At 46.2% G+C, this 19422-nt stretch overlaps 1 protein-coding gene across 1 annotated transcript; it reads left to right on the top strand.

The window, feature by feature from the left end:
• Positions 1-7066: 7066 nt before the first annotated feature.
• On the top strand, positions 7067-11835 carry LOC120360136 (CHD9 neighbor protein). Its single transcript, XM_074403003.1, has 2 exons — positions 7067-7918; positions 11630-11835. Exon 1 carries the CDS (start codon positions 7191-7193, stop codon positions 7347-7349), a length of 159 nt encoding a protein of 52 aa, XP_074259104.1. The 5' UTR covers positions 7067-7190; the 3' UTR covers positions 7350-7918; positions 11630-11835.
• Positions 11836-19422: the final 7587 nt, after the last annotated feature.

Genomic DNA, 19422 nt, shown 5'->3' on the forward strand with positions numbered 1-19422 from the left:
CAGGAAGAGGAGGAGTAAGAGGAGGAGAAGGTGGAGGAGCAGGAGGAGGAGGAGGAGAGGAGAAGGAGAAGGAGGAGGAGCAGGAGGAGGAGCAGTAGGGGAAGAAGGTGGAGGAGGGTGAAGGGGAGCAGGAAGACGAGCAGGAGGAGGAGGAGGAAGAGGAGGAGCAGGAGAAGAAGGAGGAACAGGAGGAGAAGCAGGAGGAGGAAAAGGAGCAGGAGGAGGAGGAGCAGGAGGAAGAGGAGGAGCAGGAGGAGGAGGAGGGAGGAGCAGGAGGAGGAGGAGGAGCAGGAGGAGGAGGAGGAGCAGGTGAAGGAGGATGAGCAGGAGGAGGAGGAGGAGCAGGAGGAAGAGGAGGAGCAGGAGGAGGAGGAGGAGGAAAGCCTAAAGACACACAGAGGGTGTCAGTAACAGGAACCAGCCCCAGCTACTGCACCGCAGGTGGGTGCCCTGGTGAAGGTGAATCAGTCAGAGGAGTGCTGACAGCCCACAGCAAGTACCAGCTGGCAGACAGTTTCCCATTCTTTCACTTTAAAGGGTCTGAGTCATTTCCAGACCACTCTTGCCTCATCTTTGCAACAGCTCCCTCCCCACACTGTGCCCCAAAGCAGGCCTGGGCAAAGTCCTAGATTACAGCCTCCGGATTCTGGCATCACCTGATGAGGTTAAAGTCTTCCCAGTGACTTTCTCTTCTGAGTTCTCCTGGCATTTTTCTCATTCTACTAATCCAATGCTTTTGGAACCTGCAGAGTTATCAACAGGTCTGTTTTCTCTAGGTAAAACAGGAGTTTTGATAGGCTGATGTATGTAAATAATAATAATAACAAAATTTTTAGAATGCGCTAGACACTAAGAGTTTTCTTTTCTTTAAGACATGGAGTCTTGATCTGTCACCCAGGTGATCATTGCTCACTGCAGCCACAAATTCTTGAGCTCAAGGGATCCTCCCACCTCAGCCTCCCAAGTAGCTGGGACTACAAGCATGCGCCACCATACCTGGCTAATTTTTAAATTTTTATTTCTGTTTTTTAGAGATGGGGTTTGTTGTCGTTGTTGTTGTTGTTGTTGTTGTTGTTTTTATGTTGCTCAGGCTGGTCTAGAACTCCTGGCACCTCAAGCATTCCTCCCACCCTGACCTCCTAAGTAGATGCAAGCCGCCATACCGGGCTCATGCACCAAGGATTTCATATTGACAATTTAATTTAATCCTCACAGTAATCCTACAAAGTAGGCACTGTTACTCTCCCCACTTTCTCAGTGAAGAAACTGAGACTTGTAATGTTTAAGTAACTTGCCCTAGGTCGAGGAGTTAGCAAGTAATGTACCCAGAACATGAATCTGATTATCTGATTCCAAACATGAATGTGCATTATCTGATTCCAAAGGACATGCCCTGCATGGCTCACTACTGTTTGCTGAGCATCTACTATGTGCTGGGCGCTGTGCTTTGTATATGGAACAGGATAGGTAAGGTACTCGTTTTCATCCCTTTTGCTTTCTTGTTCTGTTCATCCTTTTCTTCAAAGGGATAATTTTGTTTACTTTTGTTTTTTAAAATAAATTCATAAAATTATGAGATGTGACCTATGTTTTAGTAAGAAGGGTCATATTTATCTTCTAGAGGCGTCCCCAGACCATGGCCCGCGGGCCGCATGCGGCCCCCTGAGGCCATTTATCTGCACCCCCGCCCCCCCGCACTTCAGGAAGGGGCACCTCTTTCATTGGTGGTCAGTGAGAGGAGCACAGTATGTGGCGGCCCTCCAATGGTCTGAGGGACAGTGAACTGAACCCCTGTGTAAAAAGTTTGGGGACGCCTGTTCTAGAGTTATTCTCTGTTAAAGAGGGTGAGAATCCTCTGTAGTCTAAAGTGGATGGAGCTAAAACTGGTGACACTAGAATCATGAGCAAGATGGTGTCAGGAGCCCAGCAGGAGGAGGCAGAAGTGCCAAAGAGACCAAAGGGAAGGGGCCTGGGTGCCCATCCTAGGAAGGACACTGGACCTCATGAAGCTGGCTTGTGGACTGACTGGCAACTTAACTCTTCAGGTTGCAGTGTGTCTATGATTGGTAAGAATAAGCCTGGTCACTTTCTGGTTCTGGATCATACCTGCAAACCCTCTCAGGTGTTACGAAGTGTAATCGCTGATGAACTGATTCTGTCTCATTGACTCTTTCCAAAAGTCCCAGGAAGAAATCATTTTATTTTATTTTATTTTGAGATGGGGTCTCACTCTGTCACTCAGGTTGGAGTGTGGTGGTGTGATCTTGACTCACTGAAATCTCCACCTCCCAGGCTCAAGTGATTCTCCCACCTCAGCCTCCCACAGTGCTGGGATTACAGGCATGAGCCACCGAGCCCAGCCCAAATTTTCTTAATGAACGGTAAATTTGATTTTCTTTTTTTTTTTCTTTCTTTTTTTTTTTTGAGGCAGTGTCTCTCTGTGACCCAGGCTGTAGTGCCGTGGCACAATCACAGCTCATTACAGTGAGGACCCCCCTGCTCCCGCCGACCCAGGCTCAAATGATCCTCCCACTTCTGCCTCCCGAGTAGCCAAGACTACAGGTGCATACCACCACACCTGGCTAATTTTTGTATTTTTAGTAGAGATGGGTTTTTACCATGTTGACCAGACTGGTCTTGAACTCCTTACTTCAAGTGACCTGCCCACTTTGGCCTCCCAAACTGCTGGGATTAAAAGTGTGAGCCACCATGCTGGCCCCACCTCCAAATGTATATGTTGAAACTCCAAACTCCAATGTGACTGTATTTGGAGATAGGGACTCTATGGAGGTAATTAAAGTTAAATGAAGTCATAGGGATGTGGCCCAAATCTGAGTGTACTGGTGTCCTTATAGGAAGAGGAAGGGATATCAGAGCCCTGTCTTTCTAAGAGCACTGAGGAAAGGCCGTGTGAGGACGCAGTGAGAAAGGGCTGTCTACGAGCCAGGAAGGGAGCCCTCAGCAGAACCTGAGCTTTGCAGGCGCCTTGCTCACGAACTTTTAGCCTCCAAGAACTGTGAGAAAATACATGTCTTGTGTAAGCCACTAAGTCTGTGGTATTTTCTTACGGCATCCAGGGCCCACTAAAACAGGTAAATACCCTATGGTAAATATATGTTTAATTCTTAAGAAACTGCTGAACTGTTTTGTCGAGTGGCTGAACCATAGCAGGGTTCCCACTCGCAATATACAAGAGTTCCAGTTGCTCCACAACCTTACCAACATATGACATGATCAGTGTATTTTCCAAGAAGTTTTTGTGTTTTTAATGTGGCTTTGTGTGTGCGTGTGCATATGTGCTATGTTTTGTAGGTAGTAATGTCTAAGGAAGCAGTTTAAAGGTGAAAATCCGTATTTAAAATGTGATCTAATGAGAGCCCATCCATCTTTGGGTTGCCCATACCTCATTTCTGTGTTCTGGTCTTCTGGCTGCATTCTATTCCTAGAGCCATGTACCCTGAGCTCAGCCAGCTAGCAGATCTGGCAAATTACAGTCCTCATCTGAGGTAAATCCACTGCTGGGAGTTGAGGAAGAGGTTGGGTGTGGACAGGGCTGGATTCATGGGCCTTGTGCTTCATCTAAAGTTCTGCTGTCACTGTCTTGAAATTCTCAGTCATTTTGAACAAGGAGCCCAAATTATTATTTTGCACTTTGTCCAACAGATTATGTAACTCATCCTGGATGTGTCAGGGAGAGGTGGTCACAGGCAAGCCAAGCCTTCTTTTTAAAGAAGATTTTTAAATTAAGAGAAGGTCTGTTTACTAAGACAGCCTATTTACTAGGCTGGAGGGCACTGGCACAATCTTGGCTCACTGCAACCTCCATCTCCTGGGATCAAGCCATCTTCCTTCCTCAGCCTCCTGAGTAGCTGGGACTATAGGCACGCCCCACCATGCTCATCTAATTTTTGCATTTTTTTGGTAGAGATAGAGTTTTACCAAGTTGCCAGGCTGGCCTCAAGCTCCTGGGTTCAAGTGATCCACCTGCCAAGGCCTCTCAAAGTGCTAGGATTACAGGCATGAGCCACTATGCCCAGCTGCAAGCCAAGGTTTCTTACATGCTCATTTTGTAAAGACTCCCTTGTCTAATCCCATGGACCATCCCTCTAAACTGGTCCATGCACAATCCTAGGGTTTCTCGTCTGGCTCCTGGGTGCTCCTGCTGCCTATCTCTTGGGCTGACTTGGGTTAAGCATGATTCATCTGGAGGCTTCACAAGAGGATTGTTGGCCCTGGATCCCAATATCCAAATGAGGATTAGCCTCAAATAGGGCATCTTAATTGGAAGGTAAATGAAACCTCCCTCTTCCCTCCTGACAGCCCCAAAGTGTACTTTGGCATTTATATGCGAGAGGTAAATAGGCACAATCATGTCTTCTGAATTGTCACTCTGCCAGGCCCTGCTGGCAAGAAGCTTGTTCAAAGAAAGTTGAACTGGAGTTTCGTGGCTTTCTTGCAGGTCACTGAATGTGCAGGCCCAGGGAGGAGGAATGGCACTCACCAGAGGCAGGGTCAGAAAGGGGCTTGGAGTGGGAAGGTCACAGGCTCTGGAGGCAGTGGGGATTATGCTTGCATCCTGAGCTGGCGGCTTATTAGGTTTGTGACTCCGGGTAACCGACCCTTAACCACTCTGGACTCAGTGATTTGAACTCTAAAGTGGGATTAATGATACTTCCTTGTAGGACTGTGTGATTATGCGGAGTAACCAAGAAGGTCTGTGTAAAGTGTCCAAGGCCGGTATGCACCTGCCCTCCGCAAGTGAAATCCGAGTCAATGTCACCTTTGACTGCTGTGTGCATACACAAAGAATCATTGTAAATGTACTTCTCTGAAAAGCCGCTTCACAGTCCTGCATGACCCTTCTTCTAGCTTCCTAGGAGCTGGGTCAAGATTATCAGTCCCCTACTAGAGTTAGGAAAAGGAATGCTAAGTGATTGGGAAATAACACAGGGTCAACTACAGAGCACAGGAGTTCCGAACTCCAGTTCCGTACAACAGTAAGCTTCACTCAGGAAGTATTTACATGAGATCGCTCACCGCTGCAAAAACCTTTACCCATGAGTCCCAGATTAAAAACGCAACAACAGCCTACAAACTGGATAACATCTGTCATGGTATGTGAAGATAGCCTGATGGGGTCTTTAAAATACCTAAGATTGGCCGGGCGCCATGGCTCATGCCTATAATCCCAGCACTTTGAGAGGCCGAGGCGGGCGGATCATGAGGTCAAGAGATCAAGACAATCCTGGTCAGCATGGTGAAACCCTGTCTCTACTAAAAATACAAAAATTAGGCCGGGCGTGGTGGCTCAAGCCTGTAATCCCAGCACTTTGGGAGGCCGAGGTGGGTGGATCACGAGGTCAAGAGATCGAGACCATCCTGGTCAACATGGTGAAACCCCGTCTCTACTAAAAATACAAAAAATTAGCTGGGCATGGTGGCGCGTGCCTGTAATCCCAGCTATTCAGGAGGCTGAGGCAGGAGAATTGCCTGAACCCAGGAGGTGGAGGTTGCAGTGAGCTGAGATCGTGCCATTGCACTCCAGCCTGGGTAACAAGAGCAAAACTCCGTCTCAAAAACAAACAAACAAACAAACAAACAAACAAAATTAGCTGGGCATGGTGGTGTGTGCGCCTGTACTCCCAGCTACTCGAGAGGCTGAGGCAGGAGAATTGCTTGAACCCAGGAGGCGGAGGTTGCGGTGAGACGAGATTGTGCCATTGCACTCCAGCCTGGGTAACAAGAGCGAAATTCCGTCTCAAAAAAAAAAAAATAATAATAATCCTATAAGATTAACATAGTGATAAAGAGAGTGGGTGCCTTACACCTGTAATCTCAACACTTTGGGAGGCTGAGTGGGCAGACTGCTTGAACCCAGGAGTTTGAGACCAGCCTGGGCAACAGGGTGAGAACCCCACATCCCCTCCCCTGGGATCTCTATAAAAAAGAGTATACAAAACTTAGCCGGGCATGGTGGCACACACCTGTAGTCCCTGCTACTTGGGAGGCTCAGCTGAGAGGATCACTTGAGCCTAGGTTGAAGCTGTGCTGCGCCGTAATTGTTCCACCGCACTCCAGCCTGGGCAACAGAGGGAGACCTTGTGTAAAACAAATAAAAAGAAAATAAAAAGGAAAATATAAGTGGTTGGGCCAGGCGCGGTGGCTCACGCCTGTAATCCCAGCACTTTGGGAGGCTGAGGCAGGCAGATCACAAAGTCAGGAGATCCAGACCAGCCTGGCCAACATAGTGAAACCCTGTCTCTATTAAAAATACAAAAATTAGCTGGGTGTGATGGCGCGTGCCTGTAGTCCTGGCTGCTCGGGAGGCTGCGGCAGGAGAGTCACTTGAACCCAGGAGGCGGAGATTGCAGTGAGTCAAGATCATGCCACTGCACTCCAGCCTGGTGACAGAGCGAGACTCCATCTCAAAAAAAGAGACTGGAAGGCAGAGGACTTGGGTTCAAATTCCAGCTCTGCTATTTCCTGGCTGATAAAACTACCTCAGATAAATTACTCAATCTCTCTGTGTCTCGGTGTCTCCATGTGATAAATGAAGATCAAATAATACACCTACTTCTTAGGATTGTAAACAAGATAATGGGTGTGAACTGTGCTGAGCACAAAGTAGCACCTAGCATCTACTAGCTAGTTATTTTAATGACTTACCTGTTTGGATAACTCCGAGAGTCCACAGTCCTAAGACTCTCTATTCCTCAATACTGGGTGGAGTTGGCATTCTAGGTTAAAGGCTGGTCTCTAAGTGGAGGCTTCCTTGAGTCCCAGGAACTGAATGTGGCCCTGAGATATGGAGGGAGGCCACAGCCTGTTGCATAGTGACAGAGCTTGCTTTGCATAGATAGAGACTGGTGTTTACAGGTAACTAGGAGGTGGTGGTGGGGTGATTTGTAAGTTATAGATTAAACAAAAGGGAATTCTTCTGATGGAATGAATGAGGCACAGTGCCTGGAATTGGCCAGGTTAGCCCGAAGGGCAGCCCTCCAGGCCCTGCCCACCATACAGGAGGCTCCTTATGCACAGGGGGCGTCTGCTTGTGGCCATAGAAACAGAACCAGCTCTTTTCAACAGAGCTCCGAGGACGGTTATTTAACGCTGGCCCCTGAGGATCCGCCACACAGACCTTCTTCGTTCCGGAACGTCCAAGGGCACTGGATCCTCTGTGTCCCTCTGAGATGGGGTGCCACGCCAGCAAGACCACCACGGTGGCAGCTGAGTCCCAGAAGCCTGGAGAAGAGTGTGAGGGAGGAGAGCCAGGTCTGGAAACCAGCACCCAGGCAGCAGACTGCAAGGATGCCCCACTAAAGGATGAAAGCCCTGAGCCAAAGAACTGAGATGCGTCTCTCTCCAGAGTTGAACCCTCACCTCCTTCCTGGAACTGCCTTTGGCCTGTGAACCTGAGAAAATCACCACCCTGAGAAGCTCTGATCACTGGGAGGAGAGAGAAAGCCTCCAGCTTTGGGATTCAGGCTTCAGACGTTTTAGCAGCCTTTACTCATCATTAAAGGGGTGGGGAGGATGAGTCTATGAGGAATCCTATTTCCCCAGCTCTCCCACACATTGTGGAACTTTCCTGCAACTACTGGATGCAGACAAGCCTCAGAGCAGATTGTTCTGGCTCCAGTGAATACCTGCTGCCAGGCTGTGAGAGTGATCCTTGCCTGCCTGGCTTCCCTGAAGTCAGGAGCTACCTTGGTTGTAATGTGTGGGGTGTGTGGATGCCAGTTTGCTGTTTCTTTCTCCTTTCTGCAACAGCTGGCGGAGCAGCCATCACCCCTGACGGCAACGTGTTGCACTTGGCTCACTCCACACCGTTTCTATGAATAATTTAATATCTAACTTGAAATGTTGTTAAGGAACTATGGAAAATATCAGGATCTGACTGGGATCCCGTAAATGGAAGGTAACAAGGCCTCCAGTAAGTGGGACATAGAGCCCTAGTGGGAAAGAAAGCAGAGAGATTTGTGTTCCTGGCTCCTAATCCCCCGGAAAAAGGTCCCTCTGCTAACATGCATTTATCTCTTCATAGCCAAAGTGTCCGTTTCAGCCCTCTAGCATCTGAGCTATCTGCATCCAGCTTTCAAAAATATTTCGCTGTTTACTAACATGTCTGTCAGCCTTTCTTTTCTCCTCCGCATGCGTTTTGTTTTCAATTCCACTCAAAAGCGTTTTCATCTGAAATCAAATAGACATGTTTGCAAATAAATGATGACACAACACATTTGAAAGACAGAATTGGGGATCTGAGATTAGAGGATCAGCAGGGAAGGGTGGGTGTAATTCTGTGGAACAGGAGTGAGAAGAGAGGCAAGGGAGCTGTTGCTTTGCGCCAGGCGCCACGCTGAGAACTTTCCATAGAAAATTTAATGCCACCCAGCCACCCCCATTTTACAGATGAGGAAATGGAGGAAATAAAGTCACTTGCCTGAGTATGGGGAGCCAGGAAGGAGCAAAACCCACAGTTGAGCCCCAGCAGTGTGGCTTGGGAAATGCATATGGAGTGCTGCTTAAAATGCAGAGTCTTTCTCACGATTAAACTGAAATACGAGTTCCTTTAGAGCCTGTGCCTAGTGAAGACCATTTCTCTTTATTCACTGGGACATACCTGCCTATTGAGAGGTAGGTAACTGGTCAGCCTGGAGTTGCCCCACTGCAGGTGGAGTGATGCAATGAGGGCCTTTTTAGTTTTACTCTGATGGTGGGAGAGGAGGAGGGAGGAAGAGATGGAGAAGGAGGTGGGAGAAGGGAGGGAGAGAAGGAGAGGGAGGTGGAAGGAGGGAGGAAGAGAGGAGGGAAAGAAAGAGAGGGAGGGAGAGAAAAAGAGGGAAGAGGTAAGGGAGAGGGAGGAGGAGGGAGGGAGAAGGGGAGAAGGGAGGAGAGAAAGAAAGGAGGAGGGAGAAGAGAGGGAGGAAAAGAAAGAGAGGGAGATGGATAGAAAGAGAGGGAAGAGGTAGGGAGATGAAAGAGTGGAGAGAGGGAGAAAAGGAGAGGGAGGACGGGAGAGGAGGGGGTGGGGGAAAAGGGGTAGGGAAGAGGGAGGAAGAGAAAGAAGGGGAGAGGGTGGGTGAGAGGAAAGGAAGTAACTGAGGGAGTTGGAGGAATGAGGGATGAGGGAGGGAGAGAGGGAGGAAGAAGCAGTAAACTACTGCAAAGGACCCTTCTTTTTGGCCATAAAAACCTGAGAAACTGAATGAGATTCTTTTGAGCAACAAGGCAACTGTGGTGAGGAAGAAATACAGAGGGAGAGAGGCACGAGAAGCAAAGCAGTTCAGCCTGAAATTGACTACAGAGCTTCCCTCTGCTTCAGCAGAGCCCGGAGGAGCAGGAGGGATGGGGGCCCTGTCAGCTGGCCCAAAGCCCTGCCCTGTCCCAGGGGTGCTAAGCTTGCTGCAGGCCAGAAAACAGGCCTGGGCTTGCAGCTTGGGATCAGGAAGTTTGGGGCCTCTTTGCACAGCTTACTACTGGGGATAGGCCAAGCTCTGGGAACTGCTTTCAGGTTTTTTTTTTTTTTTTTTTTTTTTTTTTTTTTTTTTTGAAACAACTCTTGTTTTTCTCCCTCCTCCCTCCCAATGGAAATTCACCTTGCAAAACAGGACCATGCACGGTGAGAGCTGCTTCCAATGCCCACACTCAGGACTCTGTGGAATGAGTTCGCAGCTGGTGGTGAGGCTTTGAGGTGGGGCTGCCCTGATTTCACTAGCTCCTGAGGGGCAGAACTCACTCAGCTTTTTACCAAATCAAAGGAAGGACGCTTTAGGTTCTTAGAAGTTCAGAAACTGGGTGGTTTGTTTTGCTTCCTTTTGGAATGGAGTAAAATGCTCATTTAATTAAATTCAAGTTCTCTGAGGGCTTTTAAAAACATAATTCTTCATTCACCTCCAGCTGTGGCAGCCATGCTGCAATTTACTAGCAAGTTAATCTGTAACAGAAGACAGCACCCAGTTTCCTTTTAAGGACATTCCAGTTACCCACTGGAGACTGAGGATCACTCATCTGTCTCCCTTTGAGGTTCAAGAATTTCTTAAGTGCCTGGTAAAAGTGGTCAGGATTATGTCTACTCAAATAAAACTTTAACCTCTGGAAAAACAGGCCTGCAAAGGCCAACTTTCCAAACTGCTGGAAGATGAGGGGTTTATTTATTAACTTATCTATCCATCCATCCCTTTTTCCTTTCTTTCATCCATCCATCTATCCATCCATCCTTCCATCCATTATCCATCCATCCATTCATCCATCTGTTCATCAGTCCTTCTGTCTTTCCTTCCACCTATCCATCTATCTTTCCATCCATTATTCATCACCCTTCCATCCATCCACCCATCTATTCACCCATCTGTTTGTCAGTCCTTCCATCTTTCCATCCATCCCTCCCTCCATCCATCCATCCATCCATCCAACCATTTATTCATACATTCAGCTCTTACCCTGGATTTTTAGTTACATGAGGCAATACATATTTTCCTTTTAGCCGATTGATTCATTCAAAAAATATTTGTTGAGTTTCTACTCTATCACTCATCATTCATTCATTCATCCCTGTGAGTGAGTTGAGTTTCTACTCTATCAATTTGTTGAGTTTCTGCTCTATTATTCATCATTCAGTCATTCATTTATTAATTTAGTGTTTACTGGGCAACTACTCTATGCCAGACTCCTTAGTGTTCAAAAATGTTCAAAAAGTGCCATCTTTGTGACAGCCTGGAACAGGGTAGTCCAGGGAAATCCTTCCAGTCTAGGTGACACCCAAGAGCATTCAAGAATAAGTTGGAATTAGCCAGACAAAGAGGATGGGTATTTCAGAAGGGAATGCATGACCCAGAGTTGGATACATGAACTGCATGGGGCACAATGTACAGTGTTGTAGGCGCCTAAGGTGCACATGGCACAGTGACAGGGAGGTAAAGCTTCGCAAGTAAAAAGGATCAAATACAAAAGCCTTGTATTTTATTCTGAGAGCTTGAGAGTTTATCCTGATGGGTGTAGTGGGGTGTCTTTCTGCAGAATGATGCTATGACATCAGTAGCCTTTGACTGCTTAGTATCCTATCTTTTAGTAGCAAATCTTATCTTTTCCTCTTGGGGAATCCTTTCCTTACTCTCAGTTTACATGATTGGGTGGGGCTGATCCCATTCTCAGACTTCAGGCTGAGCACTGCATAACCCCTGTCAAAGTAATGGGTTCAAGGATGATGTATGAACCCATACTAGTCCAATGAGACTCTTCTTTGAACTTTTCTTTTTCTTTTTGAGGTGGAGTCTCACTCTGTCACCCAGGCTGGAGTGCAGTGGTGCCATCTTGGCCCACTACAACCTCTGCCTCCCAGGTTCAAGCTATTCTCCTGCCTTAGCATCCCAAGTAGCTGAATTACAGGTGCCCACCACGATGCCCAGATAATTTTTGTATTTTTAGTAAATGTGGGGTTTCTCCATGTTGGCCAGGCTGGTCTCAAACTCCTGACCTCAGGTAATCTGCTGCCTTGGCCTCCCAAAGTGCTGAGATCACAGGTGTGAGTCACTGTGCCCAGCCTTCTTCAACTTTCAATTGAAGCAATCAGGAAAGGAACATTCACCTTTTTTTTTTTTTTTTTTTTTTTTGGCATTAATAAAATTATAAGAGTTAGCCCTGGAAACTCTTAACCACTGGGGAGAGCCTGCTTGAGAATGAAGCCACAGAGCGGAGTGGAGCGGCGTGGAGAGAAGGAGAGACATTGTCTTGATGAACTTGTCTGGGCAACTGGATCCAGCCATGCCAGAAGCTGATTCTTCCCCTAGATGATTCACATGAGCCAATAAACTCATTCTTTTTGTTTGTTTGTTTGTTTACAGTGGTTTGAATTTGGTTTCTGTCATTTTCAGAGGGTTCTGAGTAAATCAGATCAACTTAGATTTTCATATTCGATAGAGCACCCTGGTAACTGTTTAGGGGATGGAGTTGGCAGGGATAAAGCTAGAAGCATGAATACCAGTTAGAAGGCAACCTAGGAAAAACAGATGCAAGAAGGGGCAGGATTAGAGGGAAGATGAGAGGTTGAGTTTTAGAGGAGTTGAGTTTGAGATGCCCATGGGACAAGATATAAATAATGACTGCAAACGCTTATATTACTCTTACCTCGTCTAAGCATTGTTCCAAATGCAATATATATAGAGCTCATTTAATCCTCACCATCACACTAGACTCATTTTATAGATGAAAACACAGGCGGTTTTAATCCATTCACTGACCCCTAACTTGCTCCTTGGCTATAAGTTCCCACACTTCTTTGTTGTGTTCTGAGTTAAGCCCAATCTGTCTCCCCTACAACAAAACCCCATTGTAGTATAAGGGAGACAGGGGGTGTGATGGTTAATTTTATGTATCAAGGCTGGGTGCAGTGGCTCACTCCTGTAATCCCAGCACTTTGGGAGGCTGAGGTAGGCAGATTACTTGAGGTCAGGAGTTCGAGACCAGCCTGGCCGAGATGGCAAAACCTCGTCTCTACTAAAAATACAAAAATTAGCCAGGTGTGGTGGCATGTGCCTGTAATTCCAGCTACTGCTCGGGAGGCTGAGGCAGGAGAATTGCTTGAACTGGGAGGCAGAGGTTGCAGTGAGCCTAGATCACGCCACTACCCTCCAGCCTGAGTGACAGAGTGAGACTCTGTCTCAAAAAAAAGGTGTCAATGTAACTTGGCTAAGGGATGCCCAGCTAGCTGGTAAAACATTTCTGGGTGTGTCCAGGATGGTGTTTCTGGAAGAAATTAGCATTTTAATCAGTAGACTGTGTCAAGAAGACCCACCCTTATCAATCTAATCCTTTGAAGGTCTGAACAGAACAAGGTAGAGAATTCTCTCTTTTCCTGAGCTGGGACATCCATCTTCTCTTGCACTCAGACATTGGAGCTCCTGGTTCTTGGGCTTTCAGACTCCAGGATTTAGAGCAGTGGCCTCCCTGGTTCTCATGCCTTCAGCCTCAGACTGAATTACAGCACGGGCTTTCCTGGGTCTCCAGTGGACCAATGGCATAGCCTGGGACTTCTTGGCCTCCATAATCATGTGAACCAATTCTCATAATAAATCTTCCCTTACATATCTCTATATTTTCTGTTGGTTCTGTTTCTTTGGAGGACCCTGACTAATGAAGGATGTTAACCAGGTCTTTCAGCTCTCAAGGACACAACTGGGACATGAGCTAGGCAGTTTGCCTTTAGAGGCTGAGACTTGAGGAATTCATTCGGGAGTGTGGGAACCCTTTTGGACCTCTAGAGTTGCTGTAAAGGTTATTTTAAGGTGAAAATATTTGACCTGCAAAAGATGCAGAAATAACTCTTTATCTGAACTAAAGCACATCTGACTAAAGCAGAGCCTTCCAAAATTACAGCCCCATTAACCCCCTCTGGCAGAGTTTTCTGCAGATTTAGCTGCCAAGAAGACAGATTGCCCATTTATTAGCAACAAAAAGCCCACTAGGACCTTCCACACTCCCTCATCGAAGCCCTAAAAACCTCTTTCTTTTGTTAGATTGATAAAATGAGCCTTTCCTTTGGGCTATTCTGTGAAACTCCCACATATGTAGGTGGGAAAAAATTTTTGTTAATCTATCCTTTCTCAGTTGAATTTGTAGGCCCCAAAATGCTGGACCGAAGTTGGAAGAGGAAGAATTTTCCTCCCAACAGGGTCATCAGAACACAGCGGCAGTTAAAGCCCTTGTTGACCTAAGGGAAGAAGCTGAGGCATAAAACATAATTTTGGGGCTGGGCGCGGTGGCTCACGCCTGTAATCCCAGCACTTTGGGAGGCCGAGGCGGGTGGATCACGAGGTCAAGAGATCGAGACCATCCTGGTCAACATGGTGAAACCCTGTCCCTACTAAAAATACAAAAAAAATTAGCTGGGCATGGTGGCGCGTGCCTGTAATCCCAGCTACTCAGGAGGCTGAGGCAGGAGAATTGCCTGAACCCAGGAGGCGGAGGTTGCGGTGAGCCGAGATCGGGCCATTGCACTCCAGCCTGGGTAACAAGAGCGAAACTCTGTCAAAAAAAAAAGAAACCAACAACATAATTTTAAAGAGTTTGATGGAGCCAACGTGAGGACAGCTACCTGGGAAACACTTTCGAGTTGCCTTGGGCAGTGTTCTTTTCAGCCTCTGTTACAGTCAGGGTTTGAAAGGCAAAAGGGAACAAGGGGTGGGAGGATCCAAAGTTGTTTGACAGGAATTCTCATTGGCTTACAGAAATAACATTGGTTAGCTTTAAACGTTGAACTATAGGGTATGAGTTATGGTGTCCAGACATTATGAGGTTAATTTTATGGCTGTTTGGCATCAATCTACAGCCCACAGAGCAAGTGGTTTCAAGAGGTGATTACTTGATTCAAGGCAGGAGTGAGGTGTGGCTGCTGCCACGCTTCAGTGCCTCTCTGGGTCTGATGATTAGAGGGCTGGCATTTGTAGATGAAAAGTTTCTTTTCTTTCTTACCCTGCAGTAGATAAGGTGCCCGCATCCTCTCCCCACATACATAGACCCTAAGGGGAGGCACTACCTAGAGCAGCAGAGCATCTATCAAGGAAAAATCTCTGGAAAAATCAACATGTAAAGGGCAGGTGGAGTAGCTAAGCTGGAGATGAGCCAGAGATGGACTGGGGGTTGGATTGATGGGAGACGGTGACCAATGGCTTCCACTCACAGAACATTCACCAAGTGCCAGGTATTGCACTCAGAGATGCTTTACAGATGTTACCTAATTTGCTCTTCACAAAAGCTCTACAAGGAAGGTAAAATTCATACCTTAAGGGTGAGACAGCACATTTATGAAGGTTGTATGTATTTCCCTAGGTAACATAGCTAGTTAGTGGCAGAACAAGAATTTGAACTCTAAAGGCCAGGGTCTTAACTACAACAGTGCATTGAATAGTCTCCTCCCAAAGTTCATGTCCATCTGGGACCTTTGAATGTGACCTAATTTGGAAATTGGGTTTGAACATGTAACCAAGTTAATATGTGGTCGTGCTGGATTAGAGTGAGTCCTAAATCCAATGACTGGTGTCTTTTTTTGTTTTGTTTTGCTTTGTAGACAGGTTCTCACTTTGTCACCCTGGCTGGAGTGCAGTGGTGACAGTTGGGATTAGGGGTGATCCACTTATGGCTATGATCATGGCTCATCGCAGCCCCAACTTCCTGAGCACAAGTGATCCTCCCACCTCAGCCTTCCAAGTAGCTAAAACTACAGGCATGTGCCACCATGCCAGCTAATTTTTATTTTTATTTTTGTAGAGATAGGGTCTCACGATGTTGCCCATACTGGTCTCAAGTTTCTGGGGTCAAGTAATGCTCCTGCCTCAGCCCCCTAAAATGCTGGGATTATCAGTGTGAGCCACCACATCTGGCTGACTGGTGTCTTCATAAGAGAAATGAGCAGACTTAAACACAGAGGCATAGAGGAAGAAGACCGTGAGAAGATGGAGGCAGAGATGGGAGTGATGCTGCCACAAGCCAAAGAACAGCTGTTGACAAAGACTCCTTTGACCTAATTTTGATCACACTCCTCTAAGCCCTCAAGGCCCTGACCTTAGTCTCTGCATCTGGAATGTGTAGTCTAGTTTAGCTGGATCGATTTAGTGAAAATCCCCCATTCTTGATATCTCATCCAATTCCTCATCCCCCACTCTCAATATCTTACCCTGGCCCGCCTTCAGTCTTGCTAGACTGACACTGAGTTAGTCTAGCACGAATATCCCTTTATAGGCTGAGTGTCGATGGCTTATGCCTGTAATCCCAGCACTTTGGGAGGCCAAGGTGGGAGGATTTCAAAGTCTGGCGATCAAGACCATCCTGGCCAACGTGGTGAACCCCCGTTTCTACTAAAAATACAAAAATAAATAAATAAATAAATAAAATAAGCTAGATGTGGTGGCACATGCCTGTAATCCCAGCTACTCGGGAGGCTGAGGCAGGAGAATTGCTGGAACCAGGTAGTCGGAGATTGCAGTGACCCAAGATCATGCCACTGCACTCTAGCCTGTTAACAGAGCAAAACTCCATCTCCAAAAAGAAAAAAAAAAATACCCCTTTGTCTCTGATGTTTCCTCTCAGTGATTTTTCCATTTACAAATCCCCAGCTTGCTCCTTGGCTGTAAATTTCCACATTTCCTTGCTGTATTCTGAGTTGAGTCCAAACTCTCTCCCCTGCAACCAAACCCCGTTGTAGTAGTCCCCCTGAATAAAATCTTTAACAAGTGTCATGAAAATTCTTTCTTTAACACATGGACCATAAGAAGCTGGAAGAGGCAAGAAAGAATTTTTTCCTAGAGTCTTCAAGGAAGCATGGCCCCGCTGGCACCTCAATTTCAGACTTCTAGCTTTTAGGGCTGAGAGAGAATAAATTCCTGTTGTCATTCATTTTGTAGTACTTTGTTACATCATCCCTAGGAACCTACACCAACCCAGTCACCATGTCATCACTCTTCCGTAGAGGAGAATAATCTGAAGAGTGATGTCAACAAGTTCCAGAAGGAGAGATAGGAAACTGCCTTAGCAAACTTTGCCTTAGCAGAGAAATCTAACATAGCTGATTCTATCTTGCTTCTACCTTCACGAGTTAATTGTTTTTGCTCATCCCTGGGCATGGGCCACACTAACTATGGGAGTAATTTAGTTTATAGTTTAACTTTAAAATGAAGATGATAAGAATCTCTTCCTGAAACTAACCCCCTCCTTGCTTGGGGACCAGAACTGGCTCTATACAACTAACAAATTGGCCACAATATTAGAATTATAGTTTGAGAGTCATATAGACGGAGGTCATAAGATTTGTAACCTTCCAATTGCTTCTGTAGATAATGTCATTATCACAAAACCTAAGACTGGTGTTTGAGACATTTTTCTGACCTTGCATTCTGATGGACCAGCTGGCATCACTCAGACTTGTAGTCCATACCATGAAACTGACTCAAGTGGTCCTGTGATTCCCTCCTAGGAACTGACTTAGCACAAGAAGACAGCTTTGAGCCCTCGTGATTTCATTCTCAACACAACCAGTCAACATTCCCCATTCCCTAGACCCCTGTCTAGAAAACTATCCTTGAAAAACCCTAACCTCTGAATTTTTTGAGGCCCTGCGATTATTTTCTTTCTTTGCTGCAACAACTGTTGTGCTCAGTGCATTGGCTTTTCTGGGAAGACGGCAAGAAGAACTCATTGGACAACTACAGATAGATTTTCAGGGTTAGGGGATGGTAGAGCCTACCCACTGAGATGTGTTTCTGAATCATGCTTGGGTCTTCTTAAAGGCATGCAAGCTCCTCCCTTGATTTAGAGGAGAAATTTACCCACTTTCTCCACACCATGGCTTTCATGAGCCACTGATTATGATAAGACTGCATCACATTCATTTACTCAACTCACCTTGAGAACATTGTTCTTGATGCAGAATTACAGGCCAGGATGTACTTTACCTGGTAAACTGTGTGTAAGGGTTGGAGGTAGAATGGAGAATAATTAGGATAGTCTCTTCCCATAAAATGGTAACTCCACTGGGTTATCTCTGGGCCCTGAGGCCAGTTGTTTCTGGAATGGAGAGTTGTCTGTCTCGTCTCTCTCGTGGCACGCTTTGATAGTGTGTGAGAAGTAAAAAAGGTAATTTTCTCTCTACCTATCTTAGATTCATTAGTTGTGACCCTAAAATTTAGATTTGTTGTGGTCTTTTTGCTCTTTGGCTTAGCTAAGTCTGAGTTCTTATCTCACATCCAGGAAGAATTAGGTGCATGGATACTGGAAAGTGAGTGGAGTACAATTTACTAAGGAAAAGGAAAGCTCTCAGTGGAGAGGGAATGCAGTGGGGTGGTTCCCCTACCTGAAGGTGGGAAAAGTTCCTTAATATGACTGAGCCTGGGGCTTTTATGGGCTCATGATAGGGAGTCGTGCTGATTGGTTTGTGAGTATGCAAAAAAGTTTAAAGCAAAGATACCACTCAAAGGTGGGCACAACAGTGTAGAAAACCAGTTAGGAGGATGGGCACAGTGGCTCATGCCTGTAATCCCAGCTACTTGGGAGGGTGAGGTAGGAGAATTGCTTGAACCCAGGAGGTCGAGGGAAGTGGAGGTTACGGTGAGCCAAGATCATGCCATTGCACTCCAGCCTGGGCAACAAGAGTGAAACTCTGCCTCAAAATAGAAAGAAAGAAAAAAAGAAAACCAATAAGGAAAATGCACGTATATGTAAAATAGGTGAAGGGTCTTCAATTAGTGGTCCTCAGTCAGTGGAAAGTGTGCCAAACAGGAAGACAGGTTCTCAGTCTCATCTGAGGATTTAACTTGTAGCTTGGCTTTCAAGGCTTTAAATTGCCTTTGGCTTGGAGGTAGGGTTTCACTGGGTACCTGCCCCATCTGCCTCCACATTTAGTTGACTCCTGTTCCTATCAAATTGATAAAAGACAGATTAACAAGAGACAGCAAGGAGAAATTTCTTGATATGTACATTGCACTTACACACGGGAGTACTCAGTGATAAGCAACTCCAAGGAGTGGTTAGAACTTGAATTTATAGAGCATCTTTTTTTTCTTCTTTAGACAGAGTCTTGCTCTGTCATCCAGGCTGGAGGGCAGTGGCAAGATCCTGGCTCACTGAAACCTCTGCCTTCTGGGTTCAAGCGATTCTCCTGTCTCAGCTGAGTAGCTGGGATTACAAGTATGCACCACCACACCCAGCTATGTTTTTTCATATTTTTAGTAGAGACAGGGTTTCACCAGGTTGGCCAGGCTGGTTTGAACTCCTCACCTTAGGTGATCTGCCTGCCTCAGCCTCCCAAAGTGCTGGTATTACAGGCATGAGCCACTGTGCCCGGCTTATATAGCATCTTAACAAGATAATAATACATTTTAGGGCAGGTGTGGTGGCTCATACCTGTAATCCCAGCACTTTGGGAGGCTGAGGTGGGTGGATTATTTGAGCCCAGGAGTTTGAGACCAGCTTGGACAAGATGGTGAAATCCCATCTCTACTAAAGATACAAAAATTAGCTGGGCATTGTGATGAATGCTTATAGTCCCAGCTACTTAGGGGGCTGAGGCAGGAGGAGCACCTAGCCTTAGGCGGTCAAGGCTGCAGTGAGCCATGATCAGGCCACTGTACTTCAGCCCGAGTGACAGAATGAGACCCTGTCTAAAAATAAAAATAAAATAAACAACAAAACCCCCCATTTTTAGCAGCACGATGAGGGCATTTCCCCATGTTTTCTGCAGGTGCCATTAGAGTGGCGAAGGAGTAGGAACAGTGAGACTTTCCAGAAAAATTCAGAAGAAAAAGAAAAGCAAGCTTACTCACTCAGTTTTGATTCTCTATTATTGCATAAACGCATTTTTTCTCATTAAAAGTAATACATGCTTATTATAGAGAATTTAGAAAAATGGATAAACAAAAGAGGAGAAAATAAAATCAT

The sequence above is a fragment of the Saimiri boliviensis genome, chromosome 1 (genome assembly GCF_048565385.1).
Source record: "Saimiri boliviensis isolate mSaiBol1 chromosome 1, mSaiBol1.pri, whole genome shotgun sequence".
Taxonomy (NCBI): domain Eukaryota; kingdom Metazoa; phylum Chordata; class Mammalia; order Primates; family Cebidae; genus Saimiri; species Saimiri boliviensis.

What these genes read in the sequence shown, in the direction of transcription:
- LOC120360136 (XM_074403003.1), top strand. Translation starts at nt 7,191, where the DNA reads ATGGGGTGCCACGCCAGCAAGACCACCACGGTGGCAGCTGAGTCCCAG.